Source organism: Rousettus aegyptiacus, unplaced genomic scaffold (assembly GCF_014176215.1).
Source record: "Rousettus aegyptiacus isolate mRouAeg1 unplaced genomic scaffold, mRouAeg1.p scaffold_m13_p_10, whole genome shotgun sequence".
In the NCBI taxonomy this organism is placed as follows: Eukaryota; Metazoa; Chordata; class Mammalia; order Chiroptera; family Pteropodidae; genus Rousettus; species Rousettus aegyptiacus.
Window position 1 is genome coordinate 24,812,205 of NW_023416285.1, and position 21,718 is coordinate 24,833,922.

Consider the following 21,718-nt stretch of genomic DNA (forward strand, 5'->3'; position numbering starts at 1 on the left):
GATTAGTGTCTTTATAAGAGACTCCAAAGATCCCACACTTTTCCCACCAAGTAAGGACAAAGCAAAAAGTCAGTAGTCTGCAAATGGAAGAGGGCCCTCCCCAGAACCTGACTATGCAGTCACCCTGATCTTCAACTTCGTGCTTACAGAACTGCAAGAAATAAAACTTCTGTTGTTTATAAGCCACCCAGTCTGTGGTGTTTTGTTACAGAAGCCCAAATGGCCTAAGACGCTCATTGAATGTGCCTGATGAGAGCAGAGAGCCATTATCGTCAACATGTCATGAAAGCAACCCCTAGTCGAGGATCTGTTGCAGGCATTCCTTGTCCTTCACTTCACCCCCCGGCTTGAAAGCTATCCATGCCATTGATATATATTTTTTAAGCAGAGACTGGAAACTAGCACTTATTTCCTCTTAATTTGAGCCCCTTTTAGAAACTAACCTAGTGTTAGCACTGTGCAAAGATTATCATGGCTGGAATTGTTTCACCACGTGGCATTTATTTTTATCACAATAACACTGCTGGGACCATTTAATGAGACAATGGAAAAGACAAACTAGAAACTGCCCTTATAATTTGTATTTTGTTGATTTTGTGTCATTTCAAATAATACAAAGTAATAAAACATAATACTCTAGTTTCCAAGCATTCTGAGTTAATATGTTAGAGTCAATAAATTTTGCATTCTACCTCACTGATATAATCATATTTCACGATGTCCATGTACAGTGAAGAGGCCATTAGTGGCTTCTAGAAGGGATATCTGACTGATTGTGCTTATAATTGTACTGGGAACCTCTGTATAGAAGACAAAGCCTAGAGTCAGCTGCCAGAAGATCCCATTCCAAGGCACTCATCACTCAGACAAGGATCAGCACAAATACAGCATATTTTATATCTTCGTAATTTTGTTTTGATAACACTGACTATAATTGCTTTTCCCAATTCCTCTTCCTTTTTTTTCTTCCTTTGACTACAATTGTGTTTTGTCCCCAGTACTCCATTGAAACTTCTCTTGTGAAGTTGACCAATAACCTCCATGTTACTAAATCCAGTGACCAAGATCCAGGCCTCCTCTTCCTCCACGTCAGCTGAATCAATGGCTCTGCCTTAGACACCCTGGAACACAGTCCTCTCCTGCTGCTCTGGCCACTTCTTCTCCTTCGCCGACCTGCTATGACTTAGACTTTATTCTGCTTGTCTTTACATACTCACTTTTAAGAGGATCGCCCCTAGGCCCATGGCTTTAAAAATGATTTCTAGGCTGATGACTTCCAAATTTATTTCTAGCCCTTATGCCACCACTGAACTACAGATTCAGATTAAGCTCTTCAAACATGTCTTAAGTTGATGTTCAAAATTTTCCCTGCAATCAGTTCCTTCTGGAATCCTCATTTCAGTAAGAACTCTCTCCTTCTAATTGCTTAAGCCAACACCTTAATGTGCCTGATTAATGTGCTTTGTGTGCCTTAATGTCCTTGGTTCCTCTTTTTCCCTCATACGCCATATTCAATCCATCAGTAAATCCAGTTGGCTCTATCATCAAGTTATATCCAAGATGTGACCACTTTTCACACCTCTACTGCTCCCGCCTGGGTCAAACTACAATAATGTCTTACCTGGTTTATTATGTCCTAACTAGCTTCTTGGCTTCAGCTCCTGCCCATTCACACTCAAAGTATTTATAGACAAACCAGCCATTGCTCACAGGAAAAGACCTAGAAGACAGCAATCAACAGTGTCTGCTACAATAACGACAGGTTTTGCTGATTACATGAAACTGCTAGTAAAGGAGGCTCTTTTGCAAACATTTTATACTATTTAGGAAGAAAGGATGGAGGTGGATCATCTAGAAGAAGGTATATAATCTGGTCAGTTAGGGCTGGCTTCATGGGCAGATGCGCAAGGCCCTGAACTCCGAAGACTTCCACACTTGCTCTCCTGTCATCACCTTGACATTGTTCATAATTTTTGAACAATAGGTCCTGCATTTTTATTCTGTACGGAACCTTGAAAATTATATAGCTGGTCCTGCAGTCAATGCCAAATCCTGGCATCTAACAGCAAAAATTAAGAGGAAAAAGCAAATCTTGGCATTACTACAACAGAACAACAAACATCTGATTGACTATGAAGAATGTGAAAATAAAACTTCAAATCTTGTTTTCTGGAAAGATGGTGGTTATTCCCATGGGGAATAGAGAAGAAAGGATTGTTTAGAGAAAAAGAGAACAGCTCCATCAGTTCAAGGAACTGAGGTTTGAGAATTTAATCCCTAAGGAGAGATGAGACACAGACCGGGTCTGAGTGCTGAGAGCAGAGGTTGTAGTTAAGGTATAAGAAATTAGATGAGATCACCAACAAGCACACGTATAAAGAAAAGGAAAAAAAAAAGGAGAGGCCCTTGACTGAGGCCTAGAGCCAGGTTACCTACTTTGTCTTTCCTTTTGGGAGACTTATTCCCTACCAGGCAGTTTCTCAGAAGACTGAAAAGAACCAAGCCTGGATTAGGGGTTTGGGTAGTACAGCTAGGTAGGACTTCAAAGGTAATCTAGTCTAACCACATTTTAGAGGTGAGAAAATCAATGCTCCTGAAAGCTAAAATAATAACAATAACAATTACAACAACAATAATAATAGTAATCATTCTTTTAAGTTCCTTTCCCCAAATATGTTGAAAGGTGCTGTCCAAAATAAAGGAAAAAATCCTTTGGAATCGTTGGACGGCAGAAAGAGGCTTTGCTTTGACTGGATACGGTCATGTGACTGTGCACCTGGACTCCTTCACTGACAAAGGAGAGTAAGACCGACCAGGCACATTTCTCCTCTTCCTCCACTTTGGTGCGTGTTGACCACAGCCCAAGGGCGCCTGGCTGAAGGTCTGAAAACAACTAAACCTGGGCCTGGGGTTAGGCTGAGGGGAGGGGCGTCTTTTTCTAACTGGCCCAAAGTCCGCATCCTTGTGAAGCAGTGAGATCATGTATTATTCCAAGTCCTTGGCACAGAGTAAGCCCTCAATACAAAGGAATATAATATTTAAAGACTCTGCACTGCACATTTATTATAAATTCATGAAGCTTGTAACAAACACAAATAACAAACTAGAATGTATCCGTAATTCTTATAGAAAGGACGCACCTATTCCCAACATTTGCTCTTGATCCTTGCCCAGGATACTAAGATAACCAAGTATTTATAGCTGTGGTGAAAGTTACTGCAATTGTTATTTAAGGATTCTGCACAGCGCTGGGCAAAAATAGAGAAACATCACTGGAGTTATCAAGTTACAAAATATCTCGAGTAGGAAAAGTGATTTCCGTAAGATTTTTTAAAAACTGCAATCAAGTGAGAGTTCTGCTTCTTCCTTACCAGGGAACAAAACATGATTTTGTCAAATCATTTTCTTCTTCCAGAATTTCTAAACCAGCATTTAGCTCGCCCTCGTGTCAGGCACCGCTTTGGCCTTGAGCTGACGTGTCTGAGCTCCCCTCTCCCGCGCCAGGACTCGAGAAGGACGCGTGTGAGCAGGTGCGGTCCGGGTTCCGCCTGTGTCCCTCACAGAACCACGTTTTCAATCCGAAACTCAGCGGGACCTCTCGCAGCGCTCTCTGCAAGGGGCCCCGGGGCTCATTCCTCCGACTAGGTTCACACCCAGATAAGCTTGTCCCTGGGGGTGGCTGGGCTGAACGCCAGCAGGTCAGATTAGCTCACAGGGGGTCTCCACCGGGCGGCTCCCTACAACTACCCGGGGATACTGTAAAATATACCGATGTTCACCGCCTCCCCGGACTCACTTAATCAGCCTCCTGGGGGTACGGGTTCCTGCATGGAGATTAGTGAGACCAGCTCAGGTAGCGCTTACCAGAGCCAAGGCGCAGAGGCTCCAGGACGCGCTGCGCCACCGCGTGGGTGTGGGGACTGCAGCCACCCCCGCCCCTGCCCGCGCCTGCCCCGCCCCTGCCCGCGCCTGCCCCGCCCCTGCCCGCGCCTGCCCCGCCCCTGCCGCGCCTCTGGCGCAGGCGCCCAGGGGCGCCGCCTCCCGCGGGAGCGCAGTGACGGCGGCGAGGGCCCGCCTCCCAGCCGGGAAGGAGGCGTGGGCATGGACCTGGCCGAAGCCGTGGAGCTCGGACCCAGTGCTGCTGCTTAGCCGCCCCGGGGGCTCCGTGGGGGCGCGCCCGTCGCGCGGCTCCGGGATCCGTGGGGCCGGGTCTGTCCGCGCGCCGCGCTGATGGCCCTGCTCCCGCGGCCGGCGCTCGCTCTCCTCCTCCTGGTCCTGCCCGCCGTGCTCAGGTGCCAGGAGCAGGACCAGCCCACCGACTGGAGGGCCACCCTGAAGACCATCCGGAACGGCGTTCACAAGATCGACACGTACCTGAACGCCGCCTTGGACCTTCTGGGAGGCGAGGACGGGCTCTGCCAGTATAAGTGCAGCGACGGTGAGCGAGTAGCCGGCCTTGCGAGGCCCGCGCCTCCTGGGCTACCGCCGGGGGGTTGAACGGAAGACGTGGAGTGTGAGCTGCAGGGCAGACCTTCACTCTGTCCTCTGGTCGTGGAAACACGTAACCACTGCTAGAATCTTGCCATTCTTGTGATTGAATAACAGGTTGCACCCGTATTGTTAGATTTTGAAGGCCTGAGTATTTACTCTCCGTTCTGTTGTCATTGCTCCTGAATTACTTTTTTTTTGTTTGCAGTTGCACGTAGTTGCCTAAGAACTTAGTGACGTACCCATCATGGAAGTAGAGTGCAATACAGTGATTTTAGCGCCTTAAGTAAGGCGCTAAAAGAACTGAGAATTTTAGCCATGATGGCTTATCTTTCTCAAGAATTGACTTTAATTGTTTTTTTATGCAAGGCTTCACAAAATAGATTGCAACCTTTGTACAGACTTTTTGGTGTACTCTATCGAGAAAGAGTTCTGATAATTCTAGAAAATTACTCTGTCAAGACTTGGTAATTTTATTTCCTTGGATATCAGTGATGCCTCCTCCTCATTGTTGGTTAACATTAATACAATTGTTTTACTTTTTCATATTTTTTAACTTTAATTCTGTTTGAATTTGAGAACTTGCTAGGTGGCATTATTGGTCATAATAAATTCAGTATTTAGGGTAGAGATCTTTTGAAGCATTTGACTTTTTTGAATATTTAAATATTTGAATAGTTCAGATAAAGTACTTGAGCTTCCCTTTGGAAATTGAGAATGCTAAGATAATACTTGGGAGATCATGTTTCTACTAAAAGTAGACAAATTCTGGGCCTAGTTCAATTTAATGGTTGGCAGCTCAGAATAATAGGGAACTCAATGACTTTAATGGGGAAACCAGATTGTGTGTAGGTGAAATTTAAAAGACGTCTATATCATGTAAAACTCCAATGCCACCTGGTGCCTGTTGTAATTCTCAAAATAATTTCTACTTTTATGTTAATGGAGTTAAAGAATGAGCTGTATCTTATATGCTATAAAGTTCTATATATTTCGTTCCTTCTTAAATTTATGCCTAAATGCTACCACCAGTATGCAGTCAGGAAGGATGTTTTTGTTCTTGTAGAGTTTGTTAGAAGGCATAGATGAATATTTTGAAGATTAACTGGTTGCCTTTCCTGAAGCAGGTGTCATAGTTTTACTAGTTTTATTACATAGTTTTAGTCATCCCCATTAATTAGAAAAATATTTGAGTGCCTGTTGTGTGTTAGGTGTTCTACCAACTGGAGATTCAGCAATAAACAAAACAGACAAAATTCCTGTCCATGGAGCTTACATTTTGGCAAAGAGAGACAGTCAGTAAACTAATGAACAAGTAAATTAAGCCAAATATGCAGTGTATTTAGGTCTGAGATATGCCAGTGCTTCAAGAACAGTAGAGCAGAGAGAATAGCCGGGTTGGAAGGTAGTTTACTCTTTTAAATAGGTTGTTCAGGGAAAGCTTTACTGATAAGGTAATATTTGAGAAGAAATTGGAAAATGGAGAAGGGGGGACTCTGATGATCTAGGGAAAGAACACTCCAGGCAGAGGAACAGAACAGCAGGTGTAAAGCACCCTCCGAGGGTTTTGGCCTGAGCCAGAAAAATGTTGCCATTAACAGAGATAGGAAAACTTGGAAGGAGCAGTCTTCATCATCTTATTATGAGTCAAGTGTTCTAGAGTTTGTTTATATTTAAAATAGCTCTGAAGTTGAATGAATACTATTCTTGTTAAAAAGATTATTTTAATCTTTCCTTTTACTAAATCCTTTTTATCTTCCACAAGCATAACTGAATTTACCATTTGAGATTTAGAACAAGGTCTCCAGCATAAAAACACAAATGAAGGTGAGAATTTAGGAAATGGTATGCTTCAGTGAGAATCCAGTTGTGGCTTGGTAAGTACTGTCTGCATAGGACTGTGGTTCCAAGCCACCAAGTTGATAATTCTAACATAATGTTCTTTAATTACTATTACTTGAGAAGTCTCGCTGGAACGCCGTTTCAGCCTTTCCTACATTTTGGAATGAAAGTTTCCAAAACCAGAACCAAACAGAAGTAGATAAATCCAAAAACTAGAGGAGCATGTTGTTCAGAGGCGTTTAATAGTTGCAATAAAGAGGTCAAGGGTGCTTTTTTAGAAAGATCTAATGGGCGGGAGGGAGTGGTAAGATTAAGAGCACAGACTCCTTACATTGTTACCCTTGCTTTATAGAAAGGACTGGCATTCTGGAGACTTGCTCCCTTCTGGCCATCCTCCCTGGGGTGGGAACAAGGCTTTATTGAGAATGAAGTAACATCATATAGGGGAACAAATGTGATGGTTGCTATTTTTTCTTTTTTCTCCCTGATATAAGAGAAGATCTGAGGAAAACTTTCCAATCTCCTTTGAAAAATAGAAAACTAAATTGGCTTATGAAATTTTTTACAGTCACTAATGTCACTAATTTATTCAGTGGTTTATGTTTTAACAGGATCTCTTTGGCTGTTATAATGAGAATAAAAAGGGGTCAAAGGAGGTCAAAGCAAGAATGGAGGCTGAGTGACAGGTGTGGGAATTCAGACAGAAGGTGGTGGTGGTTTTGTCCATGATAGTAGCAATAAAGGTAGTGAGAAGTTGAATTTTGGACGTATTTTGAAGGAAGGGCCTAAAGGATTTGCTGATGGCTTGAAAGGGGAGTCTGAGTAGAGTCAAAAATAGTTCCACGTCTGATCTCGGAAGCTAAGCAGGATCGGGCCTGGTTAGTACTTGGATGGGAGACCACCAAGGAAGACCCCATGCTGTAGGCTTAAAAAATAAAATAAAAAATAAAGGATTGTAAGTCTACAAGTGCCTTGCAACCTGTGAGGTCAACCAAGGGTTGCCTTGCCTGAAAATAAATCAATAAATAAAATATATATTTAAAAAAATAGTTCCAAAGCGTTTGGCTGGAATAATTGGAAGGATGGAGCATGGGGAAAACCATGGAAAAAACGGTTTTGGGGTCATTCGGAAAAATAATAGCGTATTTGTATGCTTTTGAGAACAATTCAGTAGAGAGTAAAAACACTGATGAAAGAGAGAGGAAGGCAAATTATTGGAGTCATGTCCTTAGGTAAGTGAGAAGAGTGGGTTCTAGTTCCTAAAGAGAGACTGGCCGAGAGCACAGATGGCATATTCCTGTTAATGGGAACACAGGATATGGGCACAGATGCTGGATAGGTAGGTGGATGTTCAAGTTTTCTTCCCATTGCCTTGGTTTTCTCAGTGAAGTAGGAATCAAGGTCATCAGCTGAGAGAGAAGATGGGAATGGAAGTGTTGGAGATTTGAGGAAAATAGGAAAGCGAATGGACTGGAAAAATAAAGTAGCCTAAGAGCCCTATGAAGATTAATAATCATTTAAATTTAAAGTCTCAGGTGTTTGGAAAAGCAGGCTGGGATTCTCCTCTGTGTTTTCTACAGAACACAGTAATAATATCTGTGTGACCCAACAGCCTTCTCCTTATGCTTCTCATGTGCTTCAGTGGCTTTCAGGGAAAGGAATTGGTCTGTTTGAAAATTAAGAAAAATATGTGGAAAAGAACTATTATTGTCTCAGTCCAGGCAGATCTTCAGATTTCAGCTGTCTGTGTAGTAAAACATAAAGCATCAAGAGCTGAACAGTTGCTTAAGTCAAAAAGTATAATCAATGATTAATATTTCCGTGTAGTTGTGCACAGTGGATTTGTTTTGTTTTTAAAATTCTTCTTCCCATCTCATTTTTTCCCTAAGCTTTCTGTATCTGCTTACAAATTTTAGGAGACAGTGTCTCCAGTACATGATGGCTTCGCTGTGATGCCGACATTGTTTTATCTGTTATTGAGTTTTTGCTTGCTTTGTATATAGTCTGCTCAGGCTGCCATAACAAAATACCATAGACTGAATGACTTAAACAACAGGAAAGCATTTCTTACAGTTCTGGAGGGTGGAAAATCTTAGATCAAGGTTTGGCCAACACTGTTCTGTGTTCCTGGCTTGCAGGCAGCTGCCTTCTTGCTCTAGGAGTCAGTGTCTCTTAAAAAGGTGCTAATCTCATCATGAGGTCCTTACTCTCATGACCTCATCTAAACCTAAGTACCTTCCAAAAGCCCCATCACCAACTACATTAGGGGTTACAGCTTCAATGTATGAATTTGGCAGGGGCGGGGGGACACAGTTCGCAGCGGGGGTGGGGGGGACACAGTTCACAGCACTTTATAAAAATTGCCACCAGTAGAAATGCAATTCTTTTTATGTTCAGCAGCTTATATACCATTATAACATTTAAAATGATATTATTATGTTTGTAATCAACTGTAATCAACTTAATCTTTGATAAACAGCTTTCTATGTAACTTGTCTGGTTCAGAAATAATTATTTCAATTTAAAGGTGAATTTAGAACATCAAAACACTTTAAAATGTTTCAGGAAACTAGTTACTTCCCAGTTTGGGGCAGGTGGGGGGAGGTTAGTTGTTTTGTTGTTGTTCGTTTGCTTTTGCTGTAGATAAAGAGTATTTTAATTTCAGCAAGGAAAGTTTCCCATTTTTTTCACCCAGTAATTTCTTGGGTGCCCACTACGTTCATCTTCTAGTTGAGCAAGACAGAGTTCCCATCCTCATAGAAACTAATTGTGTTTTTTGATCATTAAATGTTAGAAAGAAGAATAAAACCAACCAGGTGTATGGAACGTGTGTGGAAGGGAAGGGGCACTGTTCTGGGTGGAGTGAGCAGGGAAAGCCTCTCTGAGGAAGTGACATTAGCAGGTTCCTTCAAAAGAAAAATGAAACACATGCCCCCTTTGCTGCTACTTATACTGGGGAGCCAGTGTACCAGCATTTATTTCATGGTATTATTATCCAGTATTTCACTCACATAATAGAAGTTGGTTCTCTATGATTCCATTTTATCGACTTCTCAGGGAAGTTTCAAGCACTAGCTCTGTTTGAGACAACCACCTCCTCCATCCTCATGCCTTTTGCCAGCTAATATTCTCTGTACTATCTCTGTTCCTTTTTATTCTCTTATAGTAGGCATGTTTTGTTTTGTTTGTTTTTCCTGACTTCATTTACTTTTGGTTATTCTCCCATTCACAGGTAACTACCTTTTACAAGATGAGAAAAATCTACATATATTAATACATACGTATGCACACATGTATGTTATCACTATCATTACACACATCAGAATGTTAAAAGTGTTTTTATAGACTCGAAATTGAAGAAGTATGTGGACTTATATAAAATACAAGGGAAGGAAGAAGTGCTACTGTTGTATGAATATACTACATTGAGGGAAGTACTTTCCTGGTTTAAAAAACAAAACAAAACATGGACTCTTGAGAAGAGATTACAAACCCATATGCCTTTATAACTCTAGGCGCACATCAGTTGTCTAAGGGTGACCATCTTTGATCCTCATGGAGAAATGAAAGGTGCCAGAAATCTGGAGACTGGCGGAGGCGAACCTACAGGGTACCCAAAGAGTTGGAAATGAAATAAACAATATTAGTTACATTTTTCAGTAATATGTACTTTATGTTACATAAACCTCCAGCCACTGTTTTAGGTGATATACTTCTAAATTTAAAACAAGGAGTCTAATTGTTAACCTGAAAAATACATACAGTAAGTACACTATTTTTCCTGTTTTCAGACTTTTTGAAAACCCTTTGACATATTTATTGTGTTTTTCAGATTAAAAATTTGACCTATTGCTTAATGTCTGTTATTGCATGAGTTTCTAAACATTTTGAATAGTTGATTGTTAAAACCCCTGACAAGAGAGTGTTTCTTGATGAAGCTTCCAGGAACTAGAATGGCTTCCCCAAGCCTCCCTCCCTTTCAAGTGAAGAGGTTTCCTAGTGCGGTAGGACAAAAAACAAACTGTAGATCAATGCCTAGGTTCTCACAATACTCCTATGAGAAATGTAGGCTGGATAAAACTTGATTTAGGCCAAGTCACAACTGGTTGTTCTACCCAAAATGTTGGGTTAATGACTTCATGACTGCTTATACTGAGGGCTCATCTATAACAGGGTCGTGCAGACCTCAGTCCTGGTTAGTATCTGTGTCTCAAGTTTGTGAGTATCTAGGCAGTATTCACACTGGGTGAATAGCTCTAGATTTAAAAAATGCTGAACAGTCCTGAATGATGAACTAAAACTAACAAGAAAGAACTTTACAATCTAGTATTTAGGCTCAAAAATTAAATTGCAGAAGTGCTGAGCCTCTAGCAGTAAAAGTTCATTTTAGAAAGAACTGATTTTTTTTTCCTACTGTGTGACATATCTTAGCACTGAGACACAGCTGAAACATGCTGACTATCCTAGGCTATATTAATACAAGTACTTTATCCACCTCAAAATAGGCCCATACCTAATGGTGTTCAGTTTGGGTGCCACATTTTAAAAGAGATGTGGCCAGCTGGAAGTGATCAGTCTTTAGAGGCTGATGATGAATGCTCACCAAACTCAAAAAAGACTGAAGGATAAACAGTAGTACCCGTTTATCTGTTTATCATAAATATTATAACTGCTATGGGTATTAGCCTTCCAAGTCTTCTGCTCATTCATTCATTCATCTGCAAATATATCTGAAGAATCTAACCATATGCAAGGCACTGTTCTAGATGTTGGGAATACAAAACAGACAAAAATTCCTGCCCTCAAGGAGTTTATATTTTAATATTATAGGGAGAGATAATAAACTAAGTAAGTAGGGTAGTGATACAGAATGTTAGAAGGTCATAATGTGCTACAAATGATATGGTCAGAGAAAGCCTTGCTGAGAAGGCAAAGGACTAACTATGGAGATTTCAAAAGGAAGAGCTTCCACATAGAGGAACAGCAAGTTCAAAGGCACTGTGGCACCCGGAGTGTTCGTGGAACAGCCAAAAGGTCAGATGTGATGAAGTAAGGAAGAGAGAATAGTAAGGAGGTGCGGTCAGGAGTCAAGGTGAGGTGGGGCAGATGACATAGGGCTTCTAGACACTGAAAGGACTTTGGCTTTTATTAATATGTGAAGCCATTGGTAGGGTTTTGGCAGAGGAAAATCTTGATTTAATTAATATATTTTAATAGAATCGCTCAAGTTAATTGTTGAGATTGGACTACAGCTGGCGGTGGGGGGAGGGGGGGAACCAAAATAGGGAGACATGTTCAGAGGTTATGGCCGTCGTCCAGGGTGGCTTGGAGCAGGATGGTAGCAGTGCAGGTGGTGAGAAGTGGTTAGACTTCGAATATTTTAAAGGTCAACAGTACATTCTGTTGAATTGGATATAGGAATGAGGAAAATGAGAGAGTCAAAGATAGGTAAGGTTTTTTTTCTCTGAGTACCTGGAAGGATGGAGTCGCTATTACCTGAGAAGAGGGAACTGTGAAAAGAGCAGGTTTGGGGGTGAATATCGAGAGAGGTACATCTTAAGTTTGAGGTGCCCGTTAGACATCTAAGTGGTTAGTATATCCTCCCTCGGTAGGCCCTTTCAAGTGGAAAGCCAAATCATAAACAGTTTTCTTAAGAATGAAGAACTGAAAGGAGGAGTCGAAGGGTCACAGTGACTCCTCTGTGAAAGCCTCAGACACCTACTTTCGTCTTCCAAGGGCTCAGAAACAACCCTTCTTGGACGGTGCTGGAGAAACAAGACCACCTTCTGTCACTCGCCTCTCCTTTTCTAGATCATCACTCCTTTCGTGCACATTGTTCTTCAGACTGGGTGGAGCAGGCCATAACTTCATATTTTCCTGAGGTTACACATGCTCAAGGCTCTACTCGGTCAGCTCAGCTGAGCTTGAGAGTCTTAGCAACACACTTAAACCCACTTTAGATCATTTCTTTGAGTGGTTTACTTACTTTGATGGCTGATTACTAGAAGGGTTGCATTTTTCTCCTCACTTTATTCCTGGAAGGTAAACTTATCTTTATTTAAGTCTCCTAGTAAAAAATGTTATCTGAATGAAAGTTGCTGGAATACTTGTGTCTCTCCCAAGTATCCGTCTATGAGGTGGTATTTGGAATAACGGGATATTTTATTTTTAGAAGTAAAGTTAGATGGTAGGTCTAAATGTTTGAAAGGATTACCATGTAAAATAGGGAATGGCTTGTTTTGTGTTCCCCAGGGGACAGAGGATTGTTCACCAGTACAATTTGTAGGAAAACAGAAGAAAGAAGTTGACAGTGCCATTCCAACATGGAACGGGCTTTTTCTTGATACTTTACAAGGACTGTGGGCAACATTCAAAGAGGAAGTAGGTGTGTATTCAGTATGTTGAAGTGAGGAGAGATTTCTGAAGTACCTTCCAACATTTAAGATTGATGATAACGCCACCATTCACCTTGTCACTGAACCATTAGTGGGAGAGTATAGTCAGAGTAGTATAGCTCGCCAGGCTGTCTTTATTCCTGACCTTCCTCAGCTGGCAAAGCAGTATATTTGTGAAATGGTCGGCTGGAGTTTGGGGTAGAATGTGCAGTCCTGTAATGTCTTATAATGGTATTAAGGTAGAGCAGACCCCTTTATCCATAGTTTCGCGTTCCACGATTTCAGTTATCCTCGGTCAACCACTGTCTGAAAATATTAAATGGAAAATATCAGAAATAAACAATTTGTAAGTTTTAAATTGCATGCCATTCTGAGTACCTCTCTTCATCTCTTCACATAGGCATTGTATCATCTCATATCACAAGGGTGAGTACAGTACAGTAAGATATTTTGAGAGACAAACCACATTCATGTAACTTTTATTACAGCAGTTATAATTATTCTATTTTATTACTAGTTATTGTTAATCTCTTACTGTGTTTAATTTATAAATTAAACTTTATCACAGGAATGTATGTGTAAGAAAAACCATAGTATATATAGGGTTCAGTACTATCTGTGGTTTCAGTCATCCACTGGGGGTCTTGGAACGTACCCTCTGCCGATGAGGGGGGCTCCTGTAATTAAATGTCATCTGATAACCTTGTCTTCCTTAGCCATGAAGCATTGGCTGAAGGTTAGAAAGATAGTTTTTGCTCCATAGGTTTTAACCTAAAAATATACATGTTAGAATGGAAAGGAAAACTGGTGGATTTCTTTCATACATATTGACCCAGTCTGGTATATAATCTGCGAAATATCTAGAAATCCACAATAAACTTTTGTATGGTACAGGCTTACAAATAAAATTACATTTTATGAACCACCATATATGTATGTATGTATACATTTGTACATATTCCAAATGTACAAGGAGAAATAAAAATTAGATTAGCATTCTTAATGCTCATCAAAATAAAGACATATTCATTCATGTGAACATCCAAATATGTATTTCCAAGTCTAGCACATCGTAGACCTTCTTGCATATGTATTTTCTATATTTGAAAATTAATTATGATACCGTTTATATTTTATAGGATCTAAGCCTTTCCCACGTTATGGTTATAAACCCTCCCCGCCGAATGGATGTGGCTCTCCACTGTTTGGTGTTCATGTAAATATTATTTTTATTTGATAAGTTTTATGATTGGTAGGCTGTGTAATACTCTTGATAACGCAAGACTCTGTTTTCTCAGGTTCACAAATAAATTCGCTTGTTGTAATAGTGATCAGGTTTATTTTATTATTTTATAGCCAAAACAAACACATTTAATAAATTCTAACAAAACTAAATGTAAAATTCATGTTTTATTTTTTAATCTTGCAGGTTAATAACATTTAAATGATATTTCCTCACATCAAAATATAGTTTAAAAATTTGGAGTATAGAAGTAGTGCTACTTAAGATGAAAATGTATAGATGAGGCTTAAAATTTTCTACATTAAAACTAGGCAAAGTGGGAGGGATAGCTATGTTTGTGGTACCAGAGGCTGGACCTGAGCCAAGTATTATGGGGGAAAAATGTTTATGAGAGTGATTCCTAGACACAAGGGTTTTGCATCTAAAGTTATTTAGAATATATGGTAAATTATAGATTCGAAGGAATGGTATCTTTAGGGAATGGATGAACACTTAAAGATTAAACCACAAAAACAACAAAGAAAATTTGAGTTGTAGAAGCTTAAAATTTTTCAGTAACATTTCTTTTTATTGGGGAAAGAGGTACAAAATACTTTGGAATATCCAAAAATCATACTTGCCTAGCCCCTGGATAAATCTTTTAATGCTATTAGCCTTCCTTTCTGTTTTTAAAACTATGTTTTGTGTTTTGGGCAATTAGAAGCTGTGTTTGTCACCAGTAAGTAACTCAGTATTCTAACATTGTGAAATAGGGAGCTTTAAGGCTTGGCTGAGAGGGAGGTTACAGAGGAACGTGGGTGGGTGCAATAACAGTCATGGAGAGATGTATAACATAGGAAGCATTTGTAGGCAGAAAGAGATTTTAGAAATTTTCTACACCGCAGTCATTGTCATTGCTTTCTCAGTCTATTTAAATGTAGAACTTCAGCAGAGGTTTGACTTTGATCAACAGTAACCTACCCAAATGCCTCTTTCAGCTTAACATTGGCATCCCTTCCCTGACAAAGTGCTGCAACCACCACGACAGATGCTATGAGACCTGCGGCAAAAGCAAGAATGACTGTGATGAGGAGTTCCAGTCCTGCCTCTCCAAGATCTGCCGAGACGTGCAGAAAACACTCGGACTCGCTCAGCACGTTCAGGGTGAGGATGGCCTGGCAGAACGGGGATGAGTGTGGTTCGTAAAGTTTAATCGAGTGCTTTATGTTTTAGTACAGGATTTACCAATAGAAGTCTTCCCCTCCGTATTACCTTATCTACATGGAGGTGTGTATAGCCCCTTCAGTTTTCTGGGTTGAGTCAATGATTTTGGACTCTGAAATGATTTATAGTCATAGAAGCAAAACATGTTAGGAAACCTTGGGAAGAAGGTATGTGAGGCAGAGAATTCATCCAAGATCTTGTGCCCTGTAGTGTATCTCTGATTATCCAGAGCCTAAAGTTTGAAACTCTGGGTCTAGTGAATTAAGAGTAGAGTGTATTGGATTTGGAATAGGAAGTTTTAGAAAATGTGTCTTAACCCTGTGTCTTCATGTGTTTCTGTGTCAGGAGGGTCCCCAAAACTGCCCCCGGGTTCAGTGGTTTGCTAGGAGGGCTCATCGGACTTAGCATATAGTCCTAAGGTGATGATGATTACAGCAAAGGGCTGGGATACACCTCATTTATAAATGAGAGTGACAATACCCATCTCCAAGAGTTGTCATAAGGGTAAGATTAGATATTTATGGCCATGCACATCACAGTACCAATACTATCAGTTACAAGGTTTCTTTACTATCAAGCCAAAGAATGTACCATACACTGAAATCAGAAGAAAGCAATGAGAAGAGGCATGAAAGATGAATCACTTTCTGTAACAGATTGTGCTGGATACTTTAGATGTGTTTTCATTGATGTTTACAAAAACCCAAAGAAGTAGGTGGTTATACCCATTTTTCAAGGAAGAAAACTAAGGTTCAGAAAGAAGTACCTTGCCCCAAGTTCCATACTTCTGACTGTAAAACTTGTGTTCTGTCTACTACAGTATTCCCCAAATAGTCTCATAGGTCTGATTCTGAAACCTAGTAATAACTGTCAAGGAAGAAATCTCTGCTCCAGATGAAGCTTGAATTCAGACCTCTTGCACGCTTTCGGCTAAGTAAACTTATATAGCTGAAGCATAGTTGATCTGTTTCCTGTTTTCTGATCTGAGGTCATACTAATGTAGCTAAATGGTGAAACCAGTTCTGCTGCAATCTGTTATTTAATAGATTAAATAAAGGAACACAATCATCATCGGTTGTGTTCCTTAATGGCACAGTCTTTTGGAGAACTTTGACACTGTCAAAATTTTTGTAATGAAAAGTTTCTTAACATGAATACTTGAAACAGAAGTATTTGAACACTAAAAGCCACTCTGTGCTATGTGTCCTTAAGAGTAATGTATTAAAATAACCTCACCTGAGTGTTCCAGGTTTCTTAGAAAAAGCAAAGTAAACCCATTATCTTTTTTATAATCTTAAAAAATACATTTTTTTAACCTGACTAGAGGAAAACATCTTGATTCCGTCTCCCCTCTCAAGCTATTGGTCAAAGAAAGAGACTTGGGTCCATTTTCTTTAAGTGTTGTAAATGATGTGTGATCAGTTCTTAGAAGCCAAAGCCTTTATTTTTCTACACTTAAATATCTTTCCTTGAAATATAAACTTAAGAGAGTTATCAGTCATCTCTAATAGTGATATTTTTCAGCTAAAAGGAAAATAAACAATGATGAATTGATTGATCACTGCTATTGAGAGAGACTCCTTTGTCTAATACAGAAAATTGGTTGGAATAGTTGCATGCAATCAAAAAGTAGATATGTGGTAAAGAGGCTGAAACTGTAAGTCTGTATGTGTGCACACATGTGTACACATGTGCACACATGCACACTACAAGTTTGCAAGGGTTTGGGACGAATTCCACCTAACACATTTCGGTACCCACCAAGGATGTGCCTGACGCTATGAGGTAACACGTCATAAGTGTGAAGAGAGTGATGCTTTGCAGACGCCCCCACAGTAATGGTACTTTCTTACTTTGCAGCATGTGAAACAACAGTGGAGCTGTTGTTCGACAGCGTTATACATTTAGGCTGCAAACCATACCTGGACAGCCAACGGGCTGCATGTAGGTGTCGCTACGAAGAAAAAACTGATCTTTAAGTTGCTGCTGACGGGTGGCGACAGCAGTTGAGGATGGAAGAACATAACCTTTGGTGAAGAACTAATGTTTTTACAGCATAAGGCTGCTTTATTTTTGTGAAAGGATTATTTCAAGACTTTCTCTTGACATTAAAACTTCAAACTAAAGAAAAAGCAGGGTGTTTATGTTCCTGGATGTTGCTGCCTTATGACCAATGTTACAGAGAGAAGCATGTTAAGGGGAAAATCTTTTCTTCAAAGAAAGAGTCTGTAACTTTATTTTCACAACTGTATTTATAAAGTAAATGAGATCAAATGTAAAATTCATTGTAAGGTTTGTTCAACATATCTTATTTGGAGATATGGGAAGATCTTCACTCAGAAGTATATTTGTTTACTATAAAATTTTAAATATACATTTATGCCTGGAAGGATCTGACTTTATTTTTTCATTGTTTTAATTAACACAAAATATGATGTTTTTCTGTAGCCCATTGAGTATGAATAAGTCACGCTTCTGTTAATGACGACTAGTTATGAGGACAAGGTTTCCATATCTGTTTCTGTTGTAAAATTGGAACCATCAGCTAGTGACATCTAAAGATATCTAGGTATTATGTAATGTGCCTAAAAGGTGACATGAACAAAATTCAAAAGCATAGCCACTCCCATTTTGTGAACCACTCATAAGACAAGTGTTATATTTTGCTATGACCTTTGCCTAAATTGGAGAAAAGGTGGATTTAATGAGACAAATGAAAAGTTGTTTAACATACACATCAGCATTATATGCTGTTGTGCTCTGGTGTTTTTTCCCTAGCCCTTGCTCCTCATAGTAGATTCTGGGATATTTTGAAAAGACTGTAAAACCTTTTACTAATAGTGGTCTTAATAAAAATTGTTCTCGATAGTGTTTTTTTTTTTTTTAAGTCTTTAACCGTGGGGTCAAAGGGGATGGAAAAGCAAGATACAAAGAACTATCTTTTATAGATTTCTCATTCACATTAAAAATTAACAGTTATTCAATAGCAAGTCCCAGAAACTCGACTGCCTCTGAAAATGTTGAGTGTTGAAAGCTTATCAACTCCTTGCAAAGCTCAGCTGTGTTCCTCTACTATCTTTGCTTACCACTGGCTGCTGACTTTCCTGAGCCCGGAATCCCAAGCCATACGTATCTTTTGGGTAAATGGTGGCCAAAGTTATTAGGGTAAGCCACTTGGAAAGTCAGAGGCCACCAGGAGAAGTGGTTCTTTTTAAGTCACCACAGGCAGAATTAGGCAGAAAGAAAAATACGTCCTGGAGAAAGGGCCACATTCGTAACTCTGAGTACAGCAAGCCCTCAAATACCACTTCATTCAGCATCACCGGTGAGATGCCCTAGGAACTTAACTCGGTTCCATCAATTAGTCCATGGTATAATTGATTTCATTTTAACGCCTTTTGACTTAAAACTGCAGAACCTACAGACTTATTGTGTGTCATTGCTGAGAGCCTAACAGCGTCCCAAACTGGGATGGCGGCAGCTGTTCTGCTAAGAATTGTTCCCTGTATTACATGAGGCAGGTGTATCTATCCCTTGTGGCTAAGTGGGTTCCAGTTTAAATGTTTGGAACTCTTATACTTTTCAGACTTTTTTAAAGCTATAGTTTTATATGCCATTATCAATATTTAGTCCTTATCAATATTTATCATTGAAATACTTGACCAGGTAATTTGAAGCATAATAAATTTCATGGATTTTCTTGGCAGCATTGGCTTTCCCAAGAGGACAAACTCAGAATATCTGCGAAATATTTATATGGTCATAAATTATATGCAGAAATCAGTAGAAGCTGTTTTTATATGTTTCAATTTTTTAAAACTTGTTATCTTGGAATTATTTTAGATTTACAAAAAGTTGCATAGATAATATAGAGACTACCTGTATGCTCCTTACGCCTAATGTTGATTAACATTTTTACACTGAAACATTTGTTATGAAACCAACATTAGTAATTACTATTCATTAAACTCTAGACTTTATTTGGATTGCACTAGTTTTTCTACTATCATTTTCCTTTCTGATTCCAATCTAAGATACCACACTGCATTTAGTCATCATGTCTAATAAACCCATGGTCCGTGACAGTTCCTTACTATGTTTATTTTTTCATGACCTTGACAGTTTTAAGGAGTACAGGTCAGGTGTTTTGTAGAATGCCCCTCAATATGGGTTTATCTAATGTTTTCCTCATGATGGGACTGGAGTTATAGAGTTTTAGGAAGAAAATCACAGAGGCAAAGGGTTCTTATCAAATCATACAAGTAGATGAATTCTATATCAAGTGAGTGTTAATTCTGAATACTTGGTTAAAGTAGCGTATGTTACATTTCTCCACTGTAAAAGTTACTGTTTTCCCTTTTCATATCTCTATTCAGAAGTTGGTCACTGAGTCCAGTCTGTGGGAAGTGGAGAGTAAGCAAAATGATGTTTCACCTGGAAGGGGGCGTATCATCTGTATGTACTACCTGGAATTGCTCTGTAAGAAAGATCTGCCCTCTTCCCCCCATTTGTTTATTCGATTATGTATATCAGTGTGAACTCATGTATATTTTTTTTCTAATGTTTATTTTGTTGTTCAGATTATTCCAGCTTGGCTCTTGGGAATTATGCCAGGTTGGCTCCTGTGTCTCTTTGACATGCCCCAGCCTTTTGATTTTTGAGCACTTCCATAATTTCTGGCAGGAAAGTAGGAAAGTTGCTTCAGGCTCATCTTCTATATTCTTAGCCTCAGCCCTAAGATCAGCCTCTTCTCCAAGGAGCCCTGATTTAAAATGGAGAATGGTTTCCATAGGAACTTAGAAACCAAGATCTGGGTACTAGATGTGCTTGTTGCTATTGGGGTATCACTGCTCTTAGACCCTCCCAGCAAACAGAACTAAGAAATAACGTGTGTAAATATCTACATTTCCAGAATTATCTCTGTAAGCTGAACATGAGTTCATACTAATGTTTTCACTTGAATCCTGTACCACAGGGCATATATTTAGATTTCAAGGATGGTATTTTCCCTATCCACAGAATTAATTAAACAACAACAAAACAAAACAACCAACCCCTAAAACTAGTTTTTAGCAGCTCTTTGTAAGAAATGATACTGATATTTTAAAATAATAAAACGATATTGCTTTCAAATAATGCTTGTGTCTATAAAATGGTTTGACATACTTCTTCCAGGGACGGATATGGCAGAAGAGACTGAAAATTAGGCAAAACAATAGGAAGTTGTGGTCAGATAACTCATTCAAACTGGATAAAATCTGGAGTATAAATGCTGAAAGCTTGAATCTCATTGCAATGGATAAAATTAATGAAGCACCTCTGACATGCTAAGCAACTGGGCTTGGTAATGGGGAAACCAAAAGAAGGCCAATCCCGCTTTCAGTGAGAGTAAGGTGGTAATAAAATAATTTATTGAGCTCTTCACAAGCCAGGCACTGTTCTGAGTACATTTAACTCAATCGTCACAACAACTGTATGAGGAGGATACTGATATTCCATGTCTTTAACTGCAGATAAGTTACTAAGATGGTGATTTCTGGAAATATGCCTGCAATGAAATGAACAGTAAATACGTGAGGTGAGTAAAATTCTCCTTTGATTTCATATTCTGTTTAATGACCACGCAAGATTTTTGAACCACAAACACAGGTAGAAAAAGTTATCAAGTTAGATTTTATTTTCTTCTCCCAAATAATAGGTAACATTTATAGAAAATGGCCACTTTATATGTAAGTATCCCTTACACACTTAAAAATGATGCCTTAACACATTTTTTTCCCAGTTTGAAGTTGGTTACTTTTTAAACGACAAGTCCCAGAGGAGTTACAAAAGATAAGGCCACCTTTTCATCCAATCTTAAAGAATTATTAGTTGAAGCAGATTTACATTATAGTCAACCACCCAGTTAAATGCAACATTGAGCTCCCCATTGCCCTGATGAGCACATAACTGGGCATCGTTTTATGAGTGACAATCTTGCGGATGAAAAAGGGGCTACATACTAAACCTAACAAGCTCAGGGGAAGCCTGCATGGCAGGCCTTACAAATTCAGAGACAAAAAATAAACCCTATAGGACGGTCTGAACATAAAAATTCCTAACGAAAAGCGGGTCATGGTGAATAGTCACATCCTTAGCCTGTAGCTTCCTTGACAAATGTCATTCTTTAAGGGAGCCAGTTTATTGGGTTTTTTTTTTGCATCTAAGATAACACAGCCTTGGAATGCCAGAGTAATCTCCTTTTCCAGACCCCTGAGAGCACACCCACTGCACCAGAGCAGGAGACTACAGAATCCCTCTTTATCTTGTTCCCCAATACCATCTCTGTGCCGTGAATGTTAACTACCGTGTACCACCAAAGTAAGAGAAGAATGTGTCACTCTATTTTACTATTTATCCAATCTGAGATTTCCCCACTTTGTTTTCTCTGGCCTGCCTAATCTGCTACTAATGAATTTCATGTCAGCATCACCTCCTCTAATTCTAATGTAAAAAATAAGCTGTGAAACCGCCATTCTTCAGAGCATTTTCTCAATCCTTTTGAGAT

At 39.6% G+C, this 21,718-nt stretch overlaps 1 protein-coding gene across 1 annotated transcript; it reads left to right on the forward strand.

The window, feature by feature from the left end:
• The first annotated feature begins 4,030 nt into the window (after positions 1 to 4,030).
• On the forward strand, positions 4,031 to 18,091 carry PLA2G12A (phospholipase A2 group XIIA). Its single transcript, XM_016140840.2, has 4 exons — positions 4,031 to 4,438; positions 13,865 to 13,941; positions 14,946 to 15,111; positions 17,032 to 18,091. Exons 1-4 carry the CDS (start codon positions 4,231 to 4,233, stop codon positions 17,148 to 17,150), a joined length of 570 nt encoding a protein of 189 aa, XP_015996326.1. The 5' UTR covers positions 4,031 to 4,230; the 3' UTR covers positions 17,151 to 18,091.
• Positions 18,092 to 21,718: the final 3,627 nt, after the last annotated feature.

What these genes read in the sequence shown, in the direction of transcription:
- PLA2G12A (XM_016140840.2), top strand. Translation starts at nt 4,231, where the DNA reads ATGGCCCTGCTCCCGCGGCCGGCGCTCGCTCTCCTCCTCCTGGTCCTG. An exon ending in CTCCACTGTTTGGTGTTCAT is followed by an intron (nt 13,942 to 14,945) that starts GTAAATATTATT and finishes TGCCTCTTTCAG; the next exon opens with CTTAACATTGGCATCCCTTC. An exon ending in ACTCGCTCAGCACGTTCAGG is followed by an intron (nt 15,112 to 17,031) that starts GTGAGGATGGCC and finishes CTTACTTTGCAG; the next exon opens with CATGTGAAACAACAGTGGAG.